The sequence below is a fragment of the Argentina anserina genome, chromosome 2 (genome assembly GCF_933775445.1).
Source record: "Argentina anserina chromosome 2, drPotAnse1.1, whole genome shotgun sequence".
Classification (NCBI taxonomy): domain Eukaryota; kingdom Viridiplantae; phylum Streptophyta; class Magnoliopsida; order Rosales; family Rosaceae; genus Argentina; species Argentina anserina.
This window is the reverse complement of record NC_065873.1, coordinates 7,236,871-7,256,246: the sequence shown is the minus strand read 5'-3', so window position 1 is coordinate 7,256,246 and position 19,376 is coordinate 7,236,871. Positions and strand designations below refer to the sequence as shown.

The window sequence follows — 19,376 nt, the reverse complement described above, 5'->3', positions numbered from 1 at the left end:
TAACCCTCTTTGTGGGTCTCACGTACTTGCCACGTCACCAAGATGATGGAGAAGTTGAAAAAAAACTGACGGAAGTACTTCAATGATAGCAATACTAGAGTCTGGGTATCACATTGGTACGATTAAGAGTTGAAGTATCACATTGGTAGGTACACCATAGTTGAGGGACTGTTGGTGAAAAATACTCAATCCTAAATGAACAAACTGATTTTCTCCTTTAGTCTATAGATGAACAAGAGGCTGTCTCGTTTTCTTCAGTTAAAAATAGACTAGGTTTGGTTGGGGCTGGCAACCGGCCAACGCTATCAATCTTATCCTTCATTTTTGGTGGAAGTCTAGCTGCTCTTGGCAATAATCTGCCCTTCCTTTCAAGCCACTCAGGTGTAAGCAAAGCTCGAAAGCCTACTTATTGCAATACGCTCTTCTGACAGAACCTCCTGCAGCTTCAACAGCCTCCTTTGCCCTTAGGATGGCATGTGATACCTGTAAATGTCATTTCTCAGTTCAGTTTGAGATGTGTATATGCAGAAAAGAGTTTAGGTGCTTTACATGCAACTAATAAGAACAAGATCATGTGCACACGTATGCAATAATTAAGTTGATTAATAACATTCAAGCAACAACTTAGACTGACTAGAATCAATCAAGACTTTTAGACATTTAGGTATCTTATATTCAATGGAACCTGAAGTATGAATCAATAATCACTCCAACTATAGTTATAGACTACACTGGAATCATCATTCCATTGGATCAACAGTAAAATGGCAATATACAGAATTTAACCTTAGTCCAAAGTTCAGCATTGAAGAGGCGATTCACTCCCAAGCCAACAAGATAATACACAGTTTTAAAGAGAATGCAGCACTTTGAAAACAGAAACAGTGAAGAGGCAAGCGAAAACTCTGTCCCAGCCACATTATACATAGGTCCTTGTTTTGGTCTGAACTCTGAAGTATATAGGCCATTAATATAGAAAGAACAGGTGATCGAGTACATACCATTTTCAGCACCACGTCCCATTAAGATCACTCCATCTTTTATCTGCTTCCCTATTGCCCCTGTATGCTATAGTACTGCTGATTACCTGATTGCAGTCAGTCTACAAATGAAATGGCATTGTCCACGAATGAATATACTGTACCTTGAGAGTCTTCAGTGATATCAGAAAATGAAAGGAGGTGACAGTCGTGACACAATTAAATTCCCTTACTCAAATATAAAAAAATTCTTATTTTATTGCATTGGTAGGAAACTAAAAATAAAAATGTTTTACCATGCATTTAGTCCGTTTCCTAAATAATAATCTTCAAACAATTACTGCCGGATCCAAGAAGCAAGAACAATAACTTTGTCTTATTAAACCCAACCATCATAATCATAATTATACCCTGTAAAAATTAAAGGAGCTGCCAGGGCCACTACAGGTCATCTACTAGCTCCGCCACTGGATTAAGCAATGGTTAAATGCCTTCTGATGCAAAAGGCAACAGGATACTGTACTATCGTATCTATAAACATAAAAAAACACACACACATCTTTACATCTGTGGATAGTTTAGCTAAGGCATGAAGAGTGCAACAAATATAAGGTACACGCTAGAACCAGAATGCTTTATCTCACCTTCTCCACCTCCAACGCCTCAACAACCTAGCATGACCATACTGCCTCCATAATTTGCATAGGAGGCCAGCATTTTTTCAAGTTTATATTTCTGAACTATTTGTTGAGGAATTTCTGCATTTCCTGGGTTAATTTTGCTTTACTTTTTGGTCTATACTTGCGTTTATTGATCCTTTTTGGTGATTTTTCAGATTTTGCATAGGAAACCTTCTGAATTTGAGAATTTGGTAATGATTTCCATTGCACCAGAAGATTTTGGTATGATTCCTAGAGCCATATTGGTTACTCGTCTTGGTAGAGTGTGGTTCTTTCTATCTTCTCTACTTCTTAATCATTTATCATCTGGGTTGGTCCTTAGTACCACAACATCAAACACAGATCAACCTCACCTTGTTCAAGTACCCACAATTACCCTCAGTAACAAACAACCCCAGGGTGGTCTCATAGGTATCATGGGTTTGCATAATTCCAGTGTTCGACTATTAATTATGAGGCACAGGCCTACTCATATACACAGAAGAAGTGAAGAACCATGGCATTTGACATAGTACATGTTTAGTCAGTATCCCAATAGCATATCCTATGAACTTCTACACCTACAAAATGAATATAACTAGCCAACAATACTCATGTAATTATCACAAAACCTAAGATAGACCCATAATAAATAGTTCAAATCGCCTTGAAAAAAAGAAGAGAGAACACTGATTCACTGGTGCTAAAGAAATCCAGTATAAAAGTTGAATTCTTGCCAGTAAACATTTCAAACTACACGATCAAATTCTGATGAATAAAAACCTTGCCAACATTCCCAATACTTGCCTCAGCTCAATTCCAAACACTCGCAAGTCGTAACTAAAATTACGAAACTATCCTTACCAATCACTTGAACTCAAAACTCGGCACCGGAGGCGCATCAAAGCTCTCCAGAACCTTCGTCTCGCTCCCGCTGCTCGTTGCAGCCTCAGGCTCTTTCTTCCCAAACAACCCTCCCAACCACGAGTTGACCCCAGAGCTTCCTTCCGCCTCCGCCGCCTCACCCATCGGCGGCGGCATCCCCGGCATTCCGGCCATTTGCGCCGCCACCGCAGCCTCCTCCATCGCAGAGTTCTGCTGATGCTCCATGAACTTGTTCAGCATGATCCCGGCGCCTTCGATCAGCGCCAGCAGCACTCCTCCCATGGCGGCCGACCTCGCCGACGCGCCCATCCCCTGCCGCATCGCGAGGAAGCCTCCGGTGGCCGCGCCGGAGATGATCGAGTTCCAGGGGTCCTCTTTCTGCCGCAGGTACACCATCGTGCAGTCGAAGGTCGAGAACAGGCCGCCCCACACGGCGAAGCTTCCGCCGACCCGCGGCGAGTTCATCCGGACGGCTTGCGCGCCGCCGGCGAGACGCGTCCCGCTCGGCGAGTTGTAGATCCCTTTCATAAAGTGCCACGCGCCTCCTCCCACGGCGCCCATGCCGAACGCGCCGCCGACGTCGTCGAGGATTCGGTCCGGGCACGGCTCCCGTGAGGTTTCCGGAGTTCCCATCTCTCTCAATTTTCTTAGGGTTCGAAACTTCGAATAGACAAGAGACTGAGAGAGGAGGAAGAACCTATATAATATTGTATAGACGAAAATACCCTTTATTGTTATGGTGGATTTGCGGCGGTGTTTGCTCAGTACAAAAAGGGTATATATGTCACTTACCAAATTAGCCCTTTTTAACCTTCAACGGCGTCGTTTTAGACCAGTCTCTCTCCTTCTCCTTCATTCTTCTTGGTTTTAGTTTCAGAAGGGAGCAGCTGAGGGATACTAGATAAGGTACCCAGTAATCAAAAGCTTTAATTTTTTTTTTTAATTTCTGGTTCAAGTTTTGTTCTTTTTTGGATTCAGATATCTAGTTTTGAGGTTTGGAGCTATTCAACTTTTCTAGGGTGTTGTTAGTTGCTAGTTACTATTATCCCAGATTTTTAATCACCCAATGTATGCTACTAGTTTGACAAAGGGTCAAGCATTTCCATTGGCTCTTAGGGTGTGCTCAAAACCCAGAAGCTTCAACACCTCAAAGGTTCAGTCTTTACAGATTGGTGCTCACCCAAAACAATCACTAAACCCTTTGGTTGATTTTGAGGGAGGTTCTAGTTATAGGGTTGTAGGAAATGGAAGTGTTGCGAAACCCAGAGGTTGTAGTGGGTTCAGGGTTAGAAGTGGTGCACAGAATAGTTGGGTGGTGGTGAGAGGTAGAGGCTTTTCGAGTTGGTCTAGTGAGAAGAGTAATGGGGGGAGTAGTAGTGGAAGTAGACTGCCGTGGTTGGCAGCTAAGGAAGCCAAGAGGTTGGAGCAGCGAGCATCGGCGACGAAAGTACCTCTTTCCTCTTGGGGGGAGTCTGCTAAGAGGTTGGAGAAGGAGAGAAATGACGGTTCTTCTGGGGAAGAGGAGATGAATTTGGGTAGGAGTAGAGGTGGAGACCCCCGTGGCAAGTTGTCTTGGGACAAATCAGTGAAAAGGGTAGAGGAAGAACGAAAGCCAAAGACCGAGCGTTCTTCTTGGGAGGTGTCAGCAGGAGCTTTTGTTGGGAATGGTGGTCTGTCGGAAAAGAGGAGTGCAGAAAGAAGAAATGGAATGGTGAGGGATAGGCGAGGTGGGTATGGTGTGAGGGATAGGCGAAGTGCGTACAGTGTGAGGGATAGAAGACAGGAGGAGGTCAATTCAGAAGGAGATGAGTACAATGTAAGGGATAGGCAAGGTGGGTATGGTGTGAGGGATAGGCAAGGTGGGTATGGTGTGAGGGATAGGCAAAGTGAGTGTGTGAGGGATAAAAGACAGGAGGAAGCCAATTCAGAAGGAGGTGAGTACAGTGTGACGGATAGGCGAGGTGGGTATGGTGTGAGGGATAGGCGAAGTGAATACAGTGTGAGGGATAGAAAACAGGAGGAAGCCAATTCAGAAGGAAGTGGAGAGGAAGAAGAAATGGAAGTTGGTGATGATCCAAGGTGGGATCAGATTAAGAACAGGTTTAGGAGAATGGAAGACGAGAAATCTGAGAAACCTGAGTATCGGAGGTGGGATAGGCAGGAAAATTGGGGTAGAAAGACATGGCAAGAGGCTAGTGAATCGTCGGTGCCTAGATTGGTTGGCCAAGGTGTTTATGGTGTTGGTCCGGTTTTGGCTGCTTTGTCAGCTGGGAGAAGAGAATTTTATACGTTGTATGTTCAAGAAGGGTTGGATTTGAGCAATAATAATAGGAAGAAGAAGGATAAGAAGGGGTTTGAGAGAGTTTTGAGGATGGCTGAAAATTTTGGGGTGAACATAAAGGAATTGCGCAAGCATGATCTTAATATGGCTGCTGATAATCGCCCCCATCAAGGTCTGCTTTTGGATGCTTCTCCATTGGAGATGGTCAAAATTAAGGAGTTGGACCCGGTTTCAGTCGAAGAAAATAAAAGTTCTCTCTGGGTAGCTCTGGACGAGGTTACGGATCCTCAAAATTTGGGGGCCATCATCAGGTCCTCTTACTACTTTGGAGCTGCAGGGGTGGTGTTATGTGCAAAGAATTCTGCTCCACTGAGTGGTGTTGTGAGTAAAGCAAGTGCAGGGTCACTTGAGTTAATGGAGTTGCGATATTGCAAGAACATGATGCAGTTTCTAACATCCTCTGCTGAAAATGGTTGGCGGGTTCTTGGTGGTTCTGTTTCTAGCAAAGCTGTTCCTTTGAACGAGATAGTACCTAGTGAACCAACCGTTCTTGTTCTGGGTAGTGAGGGCACTGGCTTGAGGCCATTGGTGGAAAGATCTTGCACTCAGTTAATTAGAATCCCTGGGAATATTCCTGTGGATATAACTGTTGGTGGAGTTGACGATAGCAAATCCATGGAAGTGGATCAAGTGTTCTCTGCTGAAGAGTTCCGGTCGTTTTTGGCTGTGGAGAGCTTAAATGTCAGTGTTGCAGCTGGCGTGCTTCTTCATCACTTGGTGGGGAACAATGAGAAGAGTGAAGTTCATGTGGTTGCTGAGCAGAATAACGGACTAGATTGAGACTGTACACTCATTTATTGATGTTGTTAACTAGATTAAGCTATTGTATTTGCTATTTGCATCTTTTAGAGCTTTATCTAGAATTGGGAGTAGGTTTACAATATAAGTTTTGTTCTCAACTCTTGTTTGAAAACTTGTACCTGCAATTTTGGGGTTAAGAAGATTGTCAGAAAGACTGTAAACTTTGTACTGATTTTTTTTTTGAATGGTTGGTACCATCATCTCATCTTTTCTGTACCACATTCTGCTGAAGCCTAACTACTATCTTATGCATTTGGCATGTCTTGAAGGATTTGAACTATGGTAATTATCATGTTGCTTATAATATGGTTGCTCAGGTCTTTACCACAAAACTTTGGTAGCTCATGATTTCTAGAATGTTGTTAATGAATGTGATTTAGAAGTATACACCATTTGTGCTTGCTGATGATGTGCTTAATGCTACTAATGACAATTTGAGTTTCTCAATGCATCAAGAGCCTTGCTCGTTACGTTTCTCTATTGTTGAGGAACATCTTGTCAGTTCTCTTTTGTTCATAGGGAAGGAAATGGATTCTATACACCTTCTTTATTTCTGGTGTTTGGACACCTGCCACTGTTATTTTGACACGTGGTTCCTCACTATTAAAAAATGACATCATTTTCCTCTTATACCCTCCTCTTTCCCTCAATGTATTCCCTTAATTTATATTGTTCTTCTATTTGCATCAATTCGGCGCCGGGGTGAACATCTAGCTCTACACTCCTTCTCACTCGCTGTTCACCTCCCAAAGCACTATGAACAGATTCAGATACTCTTCCCACAATTATCACAACCCAAATCACCACCCCGTCCTCCCACTTTGCCTCCCCAAACCTTAGTTTCACTCGAGCCCTCTTTCATTGATTTCTCGAATTCGGCGCCGGGACAACCATTAAATCCAGCGTTCTTCCGAGCAAAGTCTGACGCTATACTTTGTCAATTCACCAATTTTGAGGCGATGAACTGCATTCTGATTTCGTCATAAAATCAAATCTGCAATTTGTCTCCGTACCATGACGATTGAAGTAGGTGGTTTGGAAAGTTTCAAACAAAGATGGAGGCGGCCATTGTGGTCGGAAATTAGTTCTGGTAAATGATAGATGATTGTGCTGGGTCTAAGGATTAAAGAGAGAGATAAATAAAAAAGAGAGAGAGGCTATAAATGGAAAACTGAAATAAAGCATTAATTTGATATAAAAGTACAAAACACGTGTCAATCTGAGAATTAAACTTGTGCTAGTGTCCACACACTGATGGAGCACCGAATAGGCTCCCCATAAGGAAATAAATTTCTTAGCCATGTGCACGCTTATTATTCTCTGAGGAGGTGTTGGGACGTTTAATTTCGCCATCGGTACCCAAACTATTGTGGCAAGGTCAATGTAGTACCCCAACTCTGAGTTGTACCAATGTAGTACCCAAACTTGTAATTCACTATCAACGAAGGGACTGAGCTCATTTTCCGTTACGGTTTCGTTATCTCAGTCACGTGTCTCGCACGTGACTACAAAAAAAAATTCAACATTGGTACCCAAACTCTTGTGGCAAGATCAATGTAGTACCCCAACTTTGAGTTGTACCAATGTAGTACCCAAACTCATTTTTCTCTATCAACGAGGGGTCTGAAGCCAATTTCTATCACAACTCCATCTTCTAGGTCACGTGTCATACTTCTTGTCTCTTCAATCACGATGATGAATTCTCCCAGCTTGGCAGCTCCGCCTTGAGCCATAACATTGTCTCCCTCACATCCTCCACCTACGACCTTCTCTCCCTCCACATACGACATTCGAGGCATGTAAAGCGGTGCGGTCGGCGGTCGAGAATCTCATAGTGAAGGTCTGCGATCGTGACGTGTCGATGGATCAGGGGTTCCAAGGAGAGGTGGAGGAGCTCGAAGATGGTGTTGGTGGTGAAGGAGAAGGCGGTGGGGATGAGAGGAGGTGGAGCTCCTCGATGCCACACTGTGGCGGTGAGGTGTCCGGAGCATAATGAGAATTGGTTGGTGTTTTGCCCAATTTGTAAGTTGTTTCTTAATTCTAAATATTTACTGTAAGAGTTTCTTATTTATGGCCTTAGAACCCACATAGAGTTATTTAGGTAAATACCCTTTTTATTTTGATCCATAAGACGAAACTGTGACGTAAATTGGCCTCAGACCCCTCATTGATAGCGAAAAACGAGGTTGGGTACTACATTGATACAACTCAGAGTTTGGGTACTACGTTGACCTTGCCACAAGAGTTTAGGTACCGATGTTGAATTTGTTTTGTGGTCACGTGCATGACACGTGACCGAGATAACGGCGCCGTAATGGAAATTAGGCTCAGACCCTTCGTTGATAGCGAATTACAAGTTTGGGTACTACATTGGTACAACTCAGAGTTGGGGTACTATATTAACCTTACCACAATAGTTTAGGTACCGATGGTGAACTTTTTTCTTTTTATATGCATGTTTTGTAAAATGGAGTAGACGGAGATCAATTAGAAAATGTTAGTTCTAAAAAAAACACAAAAAGGTCTTGAATTTAAATAGTAGAAAAAAAGAAAAGGCAAAGTCAACGTCAAAGCTGTCACTCTTTTAGTTTTAGACTTTAGTTAAGGCAGAGAGACAAGTAGCCAAAAAAAAAAAAAAAGTCCTTTGCGAATTCAGATGGCGGAGAAAAATGGCGGTGGCGATCCGGAAGACGAAGAGAAAGACAAAGACGACGGTGGCGCTGACGGCGGTGCTTCACCGGCCGACGACGACGAGAACAACATCAACAACAGCAAGGAGGAGAAGAAGAAGGAGAATCCGCATTCAGATCCGGAGCTGCAAATGTGCTTGCTCCAACCTTGCCCCGCAGACTCCGATTCCGACTACATCGGCATTCGCCGCCTTCTCCTCTCCCGCAAGTCGCAGTCCTCCATTCACCGCCGCCTCGTAAGCTTCTTTCATCTCAATCCCTTCCTCCACTCTCTCTCTCTCCTAATTTGAGCCCCAGAGTTGTTCTTGTTGTTGTTGTTCAAGGATTGGAGATGCAACGGCAAGGGGTACGTGGCGTACCGGAACTACATTCGGCGGCCGAGGAATTGGGAGAAGGATAGTCTCCGGACTCCGAGCCTCCAGACCACTCCGGGGAACAGGTACAACAGTCTTTCAATCGGAATTCATATCAATTTCTGATCACTAGTTTTTGATTATAGTCAGTGCTTTGAATTGTGTTCAATTTCGTATTGCTGACGTCAGGCTGATTGATGCATCAGCGGGCGATGGATTCAGCCTCCGAGTCCACTGTCGATTTTGCACGACGTCGAGAGCTGGACTCCTGCTGGCAGGGTATGTTGCAATGCCGCCTACGCCTCGGTTGAGGAGGACTTTATTTATTTGAGATAATCAGTTGTACCTCTGTCTTGTTTTGCAGGATTTGTATAGTCCCAGTATTCTTTCGTCTCGTAGAAGTGTTAGCTCTGCTACTAGTGATACTACTGACCGCCCACGTCGGCGGGGTGAACAACCTGCATATTCGTTTGTAGGAATGCATTGCATCTTCGACCAGTGCAGAGCCTCTGGTATTTTTTTTTTACACTAAGAAGATAAGTGTAAATGTATGTTTGTTTTTGTTTTATAAGTTTTTCTGAGGATGAGCATCATTGGTTGCTATGTGCAGTGACTGTTTTGAAGTTTGGGCACATGAGCTCAGATCTGCTTGCGTATGGAGCATCGGATGGAACTCTGACAGTATGCACTGTCTCGGATCCTCCTTCAATTCTCAAGCATTTGAATGGTCACTCCAAAGATGTTACAGGTTGGATCAACTGGTATTGTTACTATTATTTTTTTCTCTTGCTTTTGTATCTCTCTCTCTCTCTCTCTCTCTATATATATATATATATATATATATATATCTGTTTTTAGGTTTGCTGCCTCCGCTATAGGTATATCAGTATGGCCCAAAATTAGTTGTGGTATATAGATAGGTAAGTAGTACTAGGAAGTGCTAGGCTGTTTCAGTTGTTACAAGTGAACATTCTAGAATGGTTGCAGTTGTTGTTTTTAATTTATTTCATACTTGGCTAAATAAATCAACTTGTATTAATAGGTCATCAGAAAACATTACTCGTGTTCACAGCAGTTCAAATGATTGAACATTAAGTCCATTATTCTGTAGTGGATGCATATTTCTTTAGTAAGGTATTGGTTCCAGCATCATCATCTGCACTTGGTTATGGTGACCAATGCTATTTCCCCAGCAGATTCTAGATAAAATATGAGTAAATCAGTTGGGATCCTGAGTGGAAACAGAACCTATAATGATGATGTTGGGAGATGTAATAATTCAAGTCTTAGTCTTTCCAATTTTTTTCTTTGCATAGGTCCTTGTTCTAAACATCATGTTTTTGTTTATTTTCAGACTTTGATTTCTCGTCAAACAATCAGTACATTACATCCTCTTCAGTGGATAAAACGGTCAGAGTGTGGGAAATCTCAAAAGGCGTATGCATACGAGTAATATATGGAGTTTCTCCACAACTTTGTATTCGTTTTCACCCTGTAAGTGTACACAAACATTAAGAATATCTAGCTCCTCTGAGAGGTTGCTATCCTTTTCCATGATAGATAATTTAATAAATATACATGCTTGCAAATGTTTTGTGTATCATCATCATTTATGCAATTTGTTTTAGGGCCCCTTGTTTTATTTAGCCTAAGTTGTCAACAAGCGTTGTTGTCTTTTTTTCTTTTCTTTTTCCTCCATTGGACTCGAATGCACCATGTTTGCAATCAAGTGCTGTTTTTCATATATACAATCATCTACTAATGCCTTTTCCATTTCACTTTCAGTGGATGTTTATAATGGGAGTTTGTTTACTGTTATGTATATATTTATCATGATTCTGTACTGCAATTTTAACACCTATGTTTTTTCTTTATCTTCTTTGTGCAGGTAAATAACAACTTCCTTTCAGTTGGCAACGCAGACAAAGAAATAACGGTAAGGGTTACAAAACTAGGCCTTTTATTTTTTAGAAGTAGCCTAGGCTTGTTGTTTCCTGGTTATTTGTGGCCTCAGATTTTCTTGCATATTGCAGCTCATAATATCATTTTCAGACTATACATATGGATTTAAATAAGTTTGCTTAACCCCTTTAATTGGACTAGATATTTGTTAATTTTGGGATTTTAATATATGATGTGGTGAGAGCCTGAAGCACCTACTTTACTGGTGCATCAAACAAAGGAACTTGTACCACGAGGTGAATTGGATGACATAGATATAGTTATGATAACTAACCCAGTTGGCCACTACAGAGTTTTACCACATCCAAACCCCCTTATATATTTTTTAAAAAGAATAAACTTAAAATAATCAAGCCAATCCAAAATCACTTAGCCATCTGGTTACTACCACAATGCTTTTGTATCGTTTCTTTGTGAACGAATTATTATTGTTTAATCACAGTTATGCTTAAATGTTTTAACTTTTGCCCTACTGTTTGAAAGGATAATCTGAAAAATGAATATATGGCACGATTGAAGAGTACATGGAATTTGGAAGCCACAAGTAATATAGTTATGAACTTATGAGAACTACATAGATGCTTTGGCTAGCACAAAAGTGATACATAATCCTTTAGTCATCTTGCCTTCATTGTTCTTATCCTGAAGATTATGATGTTGAGTTGGTATTATGTGCTATTGTTCTCATCCTCAGGATCTCAAATAAATGTGTAATTGGATCTGTAATGCTTTAAGCTACAGAGTTTTTAATGTTAATAAACTGATTACAATCTCATGCCCTAAAAAGAAATATGTGTGTGTGTATCAGGTTTCTATTTTCATTTTTTTTAATCCGAATTATGTGAAAATTTCATTTTTTTAATTTCTCTTTCCTGGATATGCATACTTTGATAGATTAGATTTGATTGGTGGTATTTCTTCATTCATATATCAGGTTTTCAATTTCAGTACCGGAAGGATCATTCATAAGATATCGTTTGATAGTCAAGTGACCGCTATGGACCATGCTCACACTGGACAGATCATCTTCTGTGGAGATGGGACGGTGTGTTATTGCCTATATTCATTTGCAGTTTTTTGTTGATGAACTTGCTTAACTTTTATTGATGTAGTCATTTGGTAAATTTGTTGCAGGGGTGTATATATTCTGTCAGCATGAATTCTCACACAGGAGTATTATCCCGCTCTCATCGTCATCGAATTAGCAGCTGGCAGAAATCTCCAGTCACAACTGTGGAGTACCGAAGTTTTTCTTTGTTAGCTCGGGGTCCAGTGTTGCTGACATGTACTCAAGATGGAAGTTTGTCTTTTTTCAGGTTTGGTTGCAGAACTTAACATTTCGTTTAAAAATACTTCAATCTTTTTAATAATTCTGACAAGTTGATTGTTTGTCGTAGTGTTGCGCTGGAAATACAAGGTTATTTGACTCTTCGTTGCTCACTCAAATTAACACCTCGAATATACAATATCCGGGCTTCCTTTTGTCCTCTGCTTTCCCTTGAAAAAGGAGAATATATAGGTTTGTATATCTGTCTTTCTTTTGTTTTTTATCTGTCTAATGAAGCATTTTTTTCCTCTCTGCGTGCCTTTTATGGTTCTTTCTAGAATGTGTTTTATTTTGGTACCTGCATTGTATCATAAGTTGAAGTTTTTCTTCCAAGTGCTTTTTTATTTCAACAATACATGGCTAATCCATACACATCTCCCTGACTTATAATTTCTCTTTTTTGAGGAAAGGGGTGTTTGTATTTTGATATTTTTTTATACCAGTGGCGGGATAAATCTCTACTCATTGGATCTCAATGCCAACTGAGCTTTTGCAGAGTTGGTAGACTAACTATAAACAATAGCTTCTTTAATAATAGCTTTTATATGCTGTGTGTTGGTCACTGTTTGGATGATTGCATCCAAATGCTTTTACTAATTCATCAAGTGGTCGGAAGCAAAATTAAGAGTTTAAATAATATTTTTAGCTACTAGATATAGGTTATGTGGTAAATGTTCAATTCTCAGAGTAACGATATGGTATACAAACGATGAACATTAGACAAGATCTGATACAGTAATCCACTTTATTGGTCTCCCGAATCTTTTTTCCGGGCAATCTTATTTTCTCCTTACCACACAACCAATTACACTTGATGTTTCTTGCTAACATTGTCATGTGTTTTTGATGATATTAGTTGCCGGGAGTGAAGATTCAAATGTCTACTTCTACGACTTAACTCGGCCAAAGCATACTTGTGTAAACAAATTGCAGGTTTGTATTCTTAAGATACAAGATTAGAATACCGTTGTCTGAGATTTGGCCCAAATGACCAAAACATTATGCGACTGCAGGGTCATCGATTTCCTGTTATTGGAGTAGCTTGGAACCATGGAGAGAATTTATTAGCATCATCTGATTTCTATGGTACGGTTATTGTATGGAAGAGATCAAAGGCAGGTTAAAACAAACATATACAGAGATACAAGTTTCAAGTCATACACGCGTTTGCAGGCTCTTTGCTTAATTCTCATTTTTTGCACAAAATCTGTTCATTACACTACAAAGTCCCCATGTATTGATTGTTTACTGTATCAGTAAGGTAAAGAAGATACAGCGAAATTTATAGTAGTGTTGTATCCTTCACCAATTTATTAAATGATATCAAGTCATCAAATCTTTGACATAAACTGTCTACAATAGTTCGCAACAGTTTCATGGACAAGTAGTGCAGTTGAATCGTTTCCAATGCTTCTGCTTTTAGTGTTCCACAGTTAATGGGCTAGAGCTTCCACATAATAATATTACTTCATGTAGGCTGAAACTCGAGTTGAATGTCCTCGTCTATAAGGTAGTTCAGCAAGCATTACAAGAACCTAGTCACTCTATCGCTCGGATTACATTGAAAAAGCACACCTCTAGCACTCAGATTACATTGATTTTCTTGCTGTAAGCTAGAGTTGAATTGACAGAGAAAAGTAGAAGAGGTAGGCTTCAGAATCTCTTAACATAAAAAGTGTCAAACAATTCATTCGTGCATTCTAGTTTGGACATGCCCGTCCCAAGCATCACTCCCAACCTCTGTAATTGGCATCTGAAGCTTAATGGCTTTATATATGTTCGCTAATCAGGTAAGTGCACCCTGCGGGGTACGGGACTATCTAAAGAAACCATTTTCTAGGGAATATTCATGTGCTTTTGGTACAAAATCAAAAACTGATTGAATGGTAGCAATCTTTCCAAACTTCATTACATAATTAAAATCTTGACAGCCGACATAAATTAAGTCGCAACATAAATTAAGTCATCAATATGGCGCGACTACCTCTAAATCTGTCAATCACTGGTCAGATATATTGGGCGAGCAGGGGCGAACGTTGATCTTGCCTACGACTTCAGCAGCTTGAACAAAAGGAGTGGAGTGGAGTGCAGTAATGGGACTTACGTACTGCGCTTGCCTCACATGCTAGCACCAATAGTACTGCTAATTGATGGTGAAACTAGAGTTTCTACGTAAATAGCTGTTGTATACAGGGATCCATGCTTCACGTACCTGAATGTCTTTTCCTTCGGATTAATATAAAGGGCCATTCAAATCCAGAGACATCAAAAGTTCACCATTGTCAGAAATGCATGTCCAACAAAAATAGTTCTCATGCAGAACTCCTGAACGGATATATGTGACTTCAGTCCAGGATTCCTTCACTCCATATTCCTTCATCACCCACATCTTTAAATCACACCCGGCTCTGTGAAACTTGGTTTGAAAGAATATGGCTAAACAGTTACCTAGACTTCCAACATGAGCAGACAATGTAGGTCTGTCTACTGGATCGGAAGAATAGGGGAACACAATCTCATGAAATTTCTCCTCCCCTAAATCAAATGCCACTATTCTTGAAGGACATGTGTTAAGCGGCTCATAGTGCTCAATTAGTACCCAATGTAAAGCTTCGTTAACTAAATTCCCCATAGAATTCACCCTAAAATACTTGTTCAGTACAAGCTTCCTCCACGAACCCGTTTTCAGTGTAAACACAACAAGAAATTCATGTCTCCGACGAACCCAACCACCCAGGATTACCTTGTAATCATCATTAGAGGAATCATAGCCGAATCCAAAATACTTCAAGTGATCAAAATACTTCAAGTCTTTATGAACGATAGCAGGTTGTGGTAATACCCAATGTTTTCAGATGCGAAAGCGAAGGCGAAGGCGACATGGTCAAGCCTCACAAGGCGAGAGCATTGGCGTGCAAAGGCGATTTAAGGCGATCGTCTTTCCAACAAACATTAATTTAATACAATACATTTTCAAATAATATGAATATCCTTCAAAATATATGAATATGTCATTATAAGCATAGCATTCATTCAAAATAAGGTTCTAATCAAATTATAGAATTAATATATAGACTCATACTAAATTAAATGCAAGAGCTACACTTAAATGCGTTCAATCTTCTTGTTCAATCTTCATCGTCATATCCACTCGTCGCATCCAATGTTTTCATTTTCTTCTTAGATTTGGATTTTTCTTTACCTAAAAACAAACACGTACTAGTATCAATATGAATTGATACATATATTCTAGACAAATTGGTATGAAATAGGACTCATTCCATGCACGTTTTTGTTTCAAATGCTTCGACATGCTATATATCTGGAAGTCACATCCGACAGCAGAAATGGGATTAAGATCAGAATTGGAAAACAACTTGACCAGGCGACAGTCCAAGACCTCTTAATACCATCCAGGCAATGATACATTATCGCATTCATCTATAGAAAAAGAAGGTATCATACATATGGAAAGCACTAACAGTAATCTCTACCATGGACAATGTTATCCCTTCAAGAGCTTGGCTATGGAGAAAAACATCCCGAAAAGTTTTTGGTTCATCTCCCATATCACCATCAACATAATAACCTGTCTCAAAAAAAAATTAAAAGCTACTAATAGCCTAATATTACCCCCCTCCCCCCCCCCCAAAAAAAACAAAACTAATCAACCACAATATACCCAAAATGCATATCTCGATCATACATGAAATGAAGAAAGCGGTAATTATGATCAAGGTCTAGAATGCAAGGGGTTTTACCCACCAGCGTAGGTTTCTCAGGGGAATCAGAGTTTTCATTGGAAATAATGTGATCATCACTCGTCCTCATTGAAAATTTGATGTACTTGACTCGTCTTCAACAAGTACTTCACAATTTCCATCTCTTACTGAAATCCCGTAAATCTCATTATGGAAATGGTCTTCAGCTTTGACATTAAGCAAAGGGGCTCAGCTTGTATAGTTCTTGGATTCTCCGAGAGATCTTGAGCAGTACATTGACAGCTTTCAACCTGATGGTCATTTAAACATTTAAACAATGAAGAATGTTGGAAGAAATTTGTTAAGGGTTGTGTGTATATATACAGATGCCAAAACGACGTCGTTTTGGCCCTAGAAAAAAAAATTCAGCATCATCTTCGCCCGCCTCCGCTTTGCCTCCGCTTCGCCTTCGTTCCGCCGCTCGTTCCGTCGCTCTGCTGGTCGCCTTTCCATCGCCTCGCCTGGGTTTGAACCTGCGGTGCTTTTGTTCGTCGCTCCGTCCGAAGGCGCGCACCGGCGACGCCTCGGCGTCGCCTTTGAAAACACTGGTAATACCTGGGATTCTCCGGTACAAGGGTTCCATATCATAGGCGTTGCAGTTTCATAATCAAGGAGTAGACATACCAGGCCATTACAACTTACAAGCACGAATGACCCTGACGTTCCAAACGTCAAACCTTGGTAGATTTATCACTGGAAAATCAAGCTCTCTGTTGGGAATAGTAGCATCATGATCGCTTAAACAGTTCAATAATGCATGGACTCTACGGACTGGAACACCGATTGCGGCTTCACGAGTAGCTTGAAGCTGCTTCGAATTTTGGTGCGGTTGAAGTGCTTCCTGATGAAAAAAGCATCGGCGATCAAGGTCCTCCATGCTTTGCACACATAGCGGAATCAGAGAAGAGATTTGGTGGGAAGCCATAAGAGGATCTCGACTATGAGACAGTCAAAATCAAGAGACTAGGAGGGAGCTAGGCGTTGCTACCGTCAGCGGCTGAGAGCGTCCGACATATTGTGTTTTTACTTCGTGGCCTATGATGCACGAGTACGGGTACAGATACAAAATACGGGTACGGCATGATACGTGATACGTGTTTTTTTTTAAATGTAGTGTTTTAGATACGTTTTTTAAAATTATTTTTAATATATATATAATAGTTTTCAGTTTGGGTTTTTAATCTTTGGGCCTAGAAGCCTAAGGCCTCACCCTTTCCTCTCTCCCTCTTTTCTTCTTCTCCTTTCTTTCTTTTTTCTTCTCTTCTTCCTTCTGCTTCTCTTCTCTCTTCCCGACGCAGCAACACGGCTGCAGTCGTTGACCGGCTGCGCCGCCGCCTTGTAGCCACGTCAAGGCATGCCACCACCACCATTCTCTCTCCCTCGACGAGCTCTACACAACACAGTTCTTGGATGTCGGATTCGAGCCACATTCCGGCGACATCAAATTCAAGACAGCGACGTCGGCGAGCTTCTTGGCGTGTTCTTGGAGCTCCGGCGATCCAATTTCCTTCTCTCTTTGATAATCTCAGTAACTTCTATTCCATTTTCAATCAAAGATACGTATATGTAGCGTATCCGGCTCGTACCCGTATCTAATACAAATATGATACATGCATTCCTCATTTATAACGTATCTATGTATCATAGTTCTGTGGCCACTGCAAAAGGAACTCTAGAGCACTTCCGCAATTTTAATTCAAATGAGTCCAAGTCCAACCAATTATCTAGAGTGAACAACTTTATTAGGAAGCTTTTCTTTATTAACCCAACTATTGGGATGATATTGTGGCTCTGTTTCTCATGATGCCTGATTATGAAAGCATATCCTAGCTCTGTTTCCATGCACCACCCTTTTTCTGTTGGTGCACACTTCTGTGTTCGAATATATATATATATATATATATATATATACGGGGCTTTTCAGGAGGTCCTTATCTTAGTTTAAGGTACAAATTTTCATTTTTGACTAACTTTTCGATCGAGTTTTAACATCTCCACCTTCAAATATTTAGGTAATAACGTATAGATCATCTTCACAAAATTTCAGCTGATTCCATAAATGTTAAGGTACTCATAAATTCGATTTTATACTCAAAATATGAACGGTTCAGGTTCGGCAAATTCAATATGTCCATTGGTTTTGATTAGTTCGATACCTTAAAGATCATGAAATCGGCTGAAATTTTGTGGAGATAATCTATACATTATAACCTAGATATTAGACGGTGGAGATGTGAAAACTCGATCGAAAAATTGGTAAAAAATGAAAATCCGTACCTTAAGCTAAAATAAGGACATTCTTATGTGAAAAGTCTTGTATATATATATTATATGAAATTCTCCATCGCAGCCAATTGAAGCATTAGATATAAACCGCACTTTATATAATAAAGCTTACTAATCATGATTTTGTTGATGACTAATTTTTGGTTTATTAATTTGGCCCGGGGATTGAAAAATCTTTGCTAATGTTGCATTAAATTATTTATATTATTCTGCAACATCAAATAGAATAATTATCAATCTCCGTCAATAGGGCCACATTGATAAACCGACAGCTAGTCATCAATAAAACCCAACATAAGATAGTACGAGGATTAATAAGGGTTAGTGAAAAACGTTAGTCAAAAACAAATATTCACAAGTATTGACGTGCTCAAACGAGATTAAAAGGATTTGAAAGTTGGTTTTATATAGTATTTATATAAAAGAGACGTACGTGGCCATGTAATTTTACTTCAATTCAAACAACCTAAATCATGCATATCAATGATGGAACCAATTTCTCTAACGTTCCGAGTAATCTCACCAACACGGAGTAAACTGCTCAAAACTACGAATAATTCTTCCAAGTATCTACCAATGCAATCAAAACAAAAATATCGAGAGCAAAAACTTGAATACGTTAAAACGTCTTTTGCCAACGCGAAATCGATCAACACATACGATGACATGGATTATATACAGATCCACAAGTTGTCAGAACATCCGTTAGCAATTGGGTAGCCAAGACCATCAATAACGTGGAAACACAGAAAACACGAAACTGAACATTCGAAATATAAACCTAATTTCAAACAAAATTCCACTACTCAAAACACAAACAAATTGTTAGTGTGATTCAAGTTAGCATGATTCAAGGAGGAAATCACAGGCGTGATTTGTGGGGGTAAATCTGATTATATATAGAGAAAAAACTATGTGTAATAAATCAATCAATCAATCAATATAGCATTTACTTTTCACTTGGCATCAGAGCTAACTTTTTCTATTTTCTGGGTTTGGGTTTGTGTTCTTACCTTTCAGAGAACCGGCAGTGTTCTTGCAGGAGCTCGGTGCCTTCCTCCATCCTCGTCGGAATCATCCGACGACATCGGATATCCGCGGCGCGTCCAACAGTCCTCCAAATCGGAGTAGTCCTCCTCGTGGTCGTCGCCTTCCTCTTCATCGCCTCCCAGCGCCTCCTCGCCACTCTCTGCCTCTGCTTCCAAGCGTCGCTTCGTCCTCGGCGCTCAGCTTTTCAGCCCCTCGACCAAGCTACACTCTCTGCCTCCACCTCCAAGCTCCACTTCGACCTCACCGGCCCGCATCGAGCTCTCCACCGCACCGATTTCCGG

The 19,376-nt window shown here is 40.6% G+C and overlaps 3 protein-coding genes and 1 pseudogene across 6 annotated transcripts; 2 read left to right on the top strand and 2 right to left on the bottom strand.

Moving 5' to 3' along the window:
• Positions 1-1,019: 1,019 nt before the first annotated feature.
• LOC126782985 (mitochondrial import inner membrane translocase subunit TIM17-2-like) lies at positions 1,020-3,178 on the bottom strand. 2 transcript variants are annotated; one of them, XM_050508359.1, is made up of 2 exons: positions 2,504-3,178; positions 1,020-1,068 (listed from the first exon to the last, which is right to left on the bottom strand). In XM_050508359.1, the coding sequence occupies exon 1, from the start codon at positions 3,155-3,157 to the stop codon at positions 2,507-2,509; it is 651 nt and encodes a 216-aa protein (XP_050364316.1). In that variant the 5' UTR covers positions 3,158-3,178; the 3' UTR covers positions 1,020-1,068; positions 2,504-2,506. The 2 variants fall into 2 exon arrangements, with proteins under 2 accessions (XP_050364316.1, XP_050364315.1); XM_050508358.1 differs by lacking the exon at positions 1,020-1,068 and adding an exon at positions 1,085-1,102.
• Positions 3,179-3,396: 218 nt separating this feature from the next.
• Positions 3,397-5,871, top strand: LOC126783047 (uncharacterized). 3 transcript variants are annotated; one of them, XM_050508430.1, is made up of 2 exons: positions 3,397-4,356; positions 4,486-5,871. In XM_050508430.1, the coding sequence occupies exons 1-2, from the start codon at positions 3,591-3,593 to the stop codon at positions 5,643-5,645; spliced, it is 1,926 nt and encodes a 641-aa protein (XP_050364387.1). In that variant the 5' UTR covers positions 3,397-3,590; the 3' UTR covers positions 5,646-5,871. The 3 variants fall into 3 exon arrangements, with proteins under 3 accessions (XP_050364387.1, XP_050364386.1, XP_050364385.1); XM_050508429.1 differs by having other exon boundaries at positions 3,397-4,383; XM_050508428.1 differs by having other exon boundaries at positions 3,397-5,871.
• A 2,433-nt stretch (positions 5,872-8,304) lies between these two features.
• LOC126783049 (uncharacterized) lies at positions 8,305-13,326 on the top strand. The gene is made up of 12 exons (XM_050508431.1): positions 8,305-8,592; positions 8,680-8,795; positions 8,916-8,988; positions 9,074-9,221; positions 9,320-9,457; positions 10,064-10,203; positions 10,598-10,645; positions 11,606-11,716; positions 11,806-11,987; positions 12,069-12,190; positions 12,855-12,931; positions 13,012-13,326. Exons 1-12 carry the CDS (start codon positions 8,323-8,325, stop codon positions 13,120-13,122), a joined length of 1,536 nt encoding a protein of 511 aa, XP_050364388.1. The 5' UTR covers positions 8,305-8,322; the 3' UTR covers positions 13,123-13,326.
• A 905-nt stretch (positions 13,327-14,231) lies between these two features.
• LOC126783891 (F-box/kelch-repeat protein At3g23880-like) lies at positions 14,232-16,773 on the bottom strand (annotated as a pseudogene).
• Between the last annotated feature and the right edge of the window lie 2,603 nt (positions 16,774-19,376).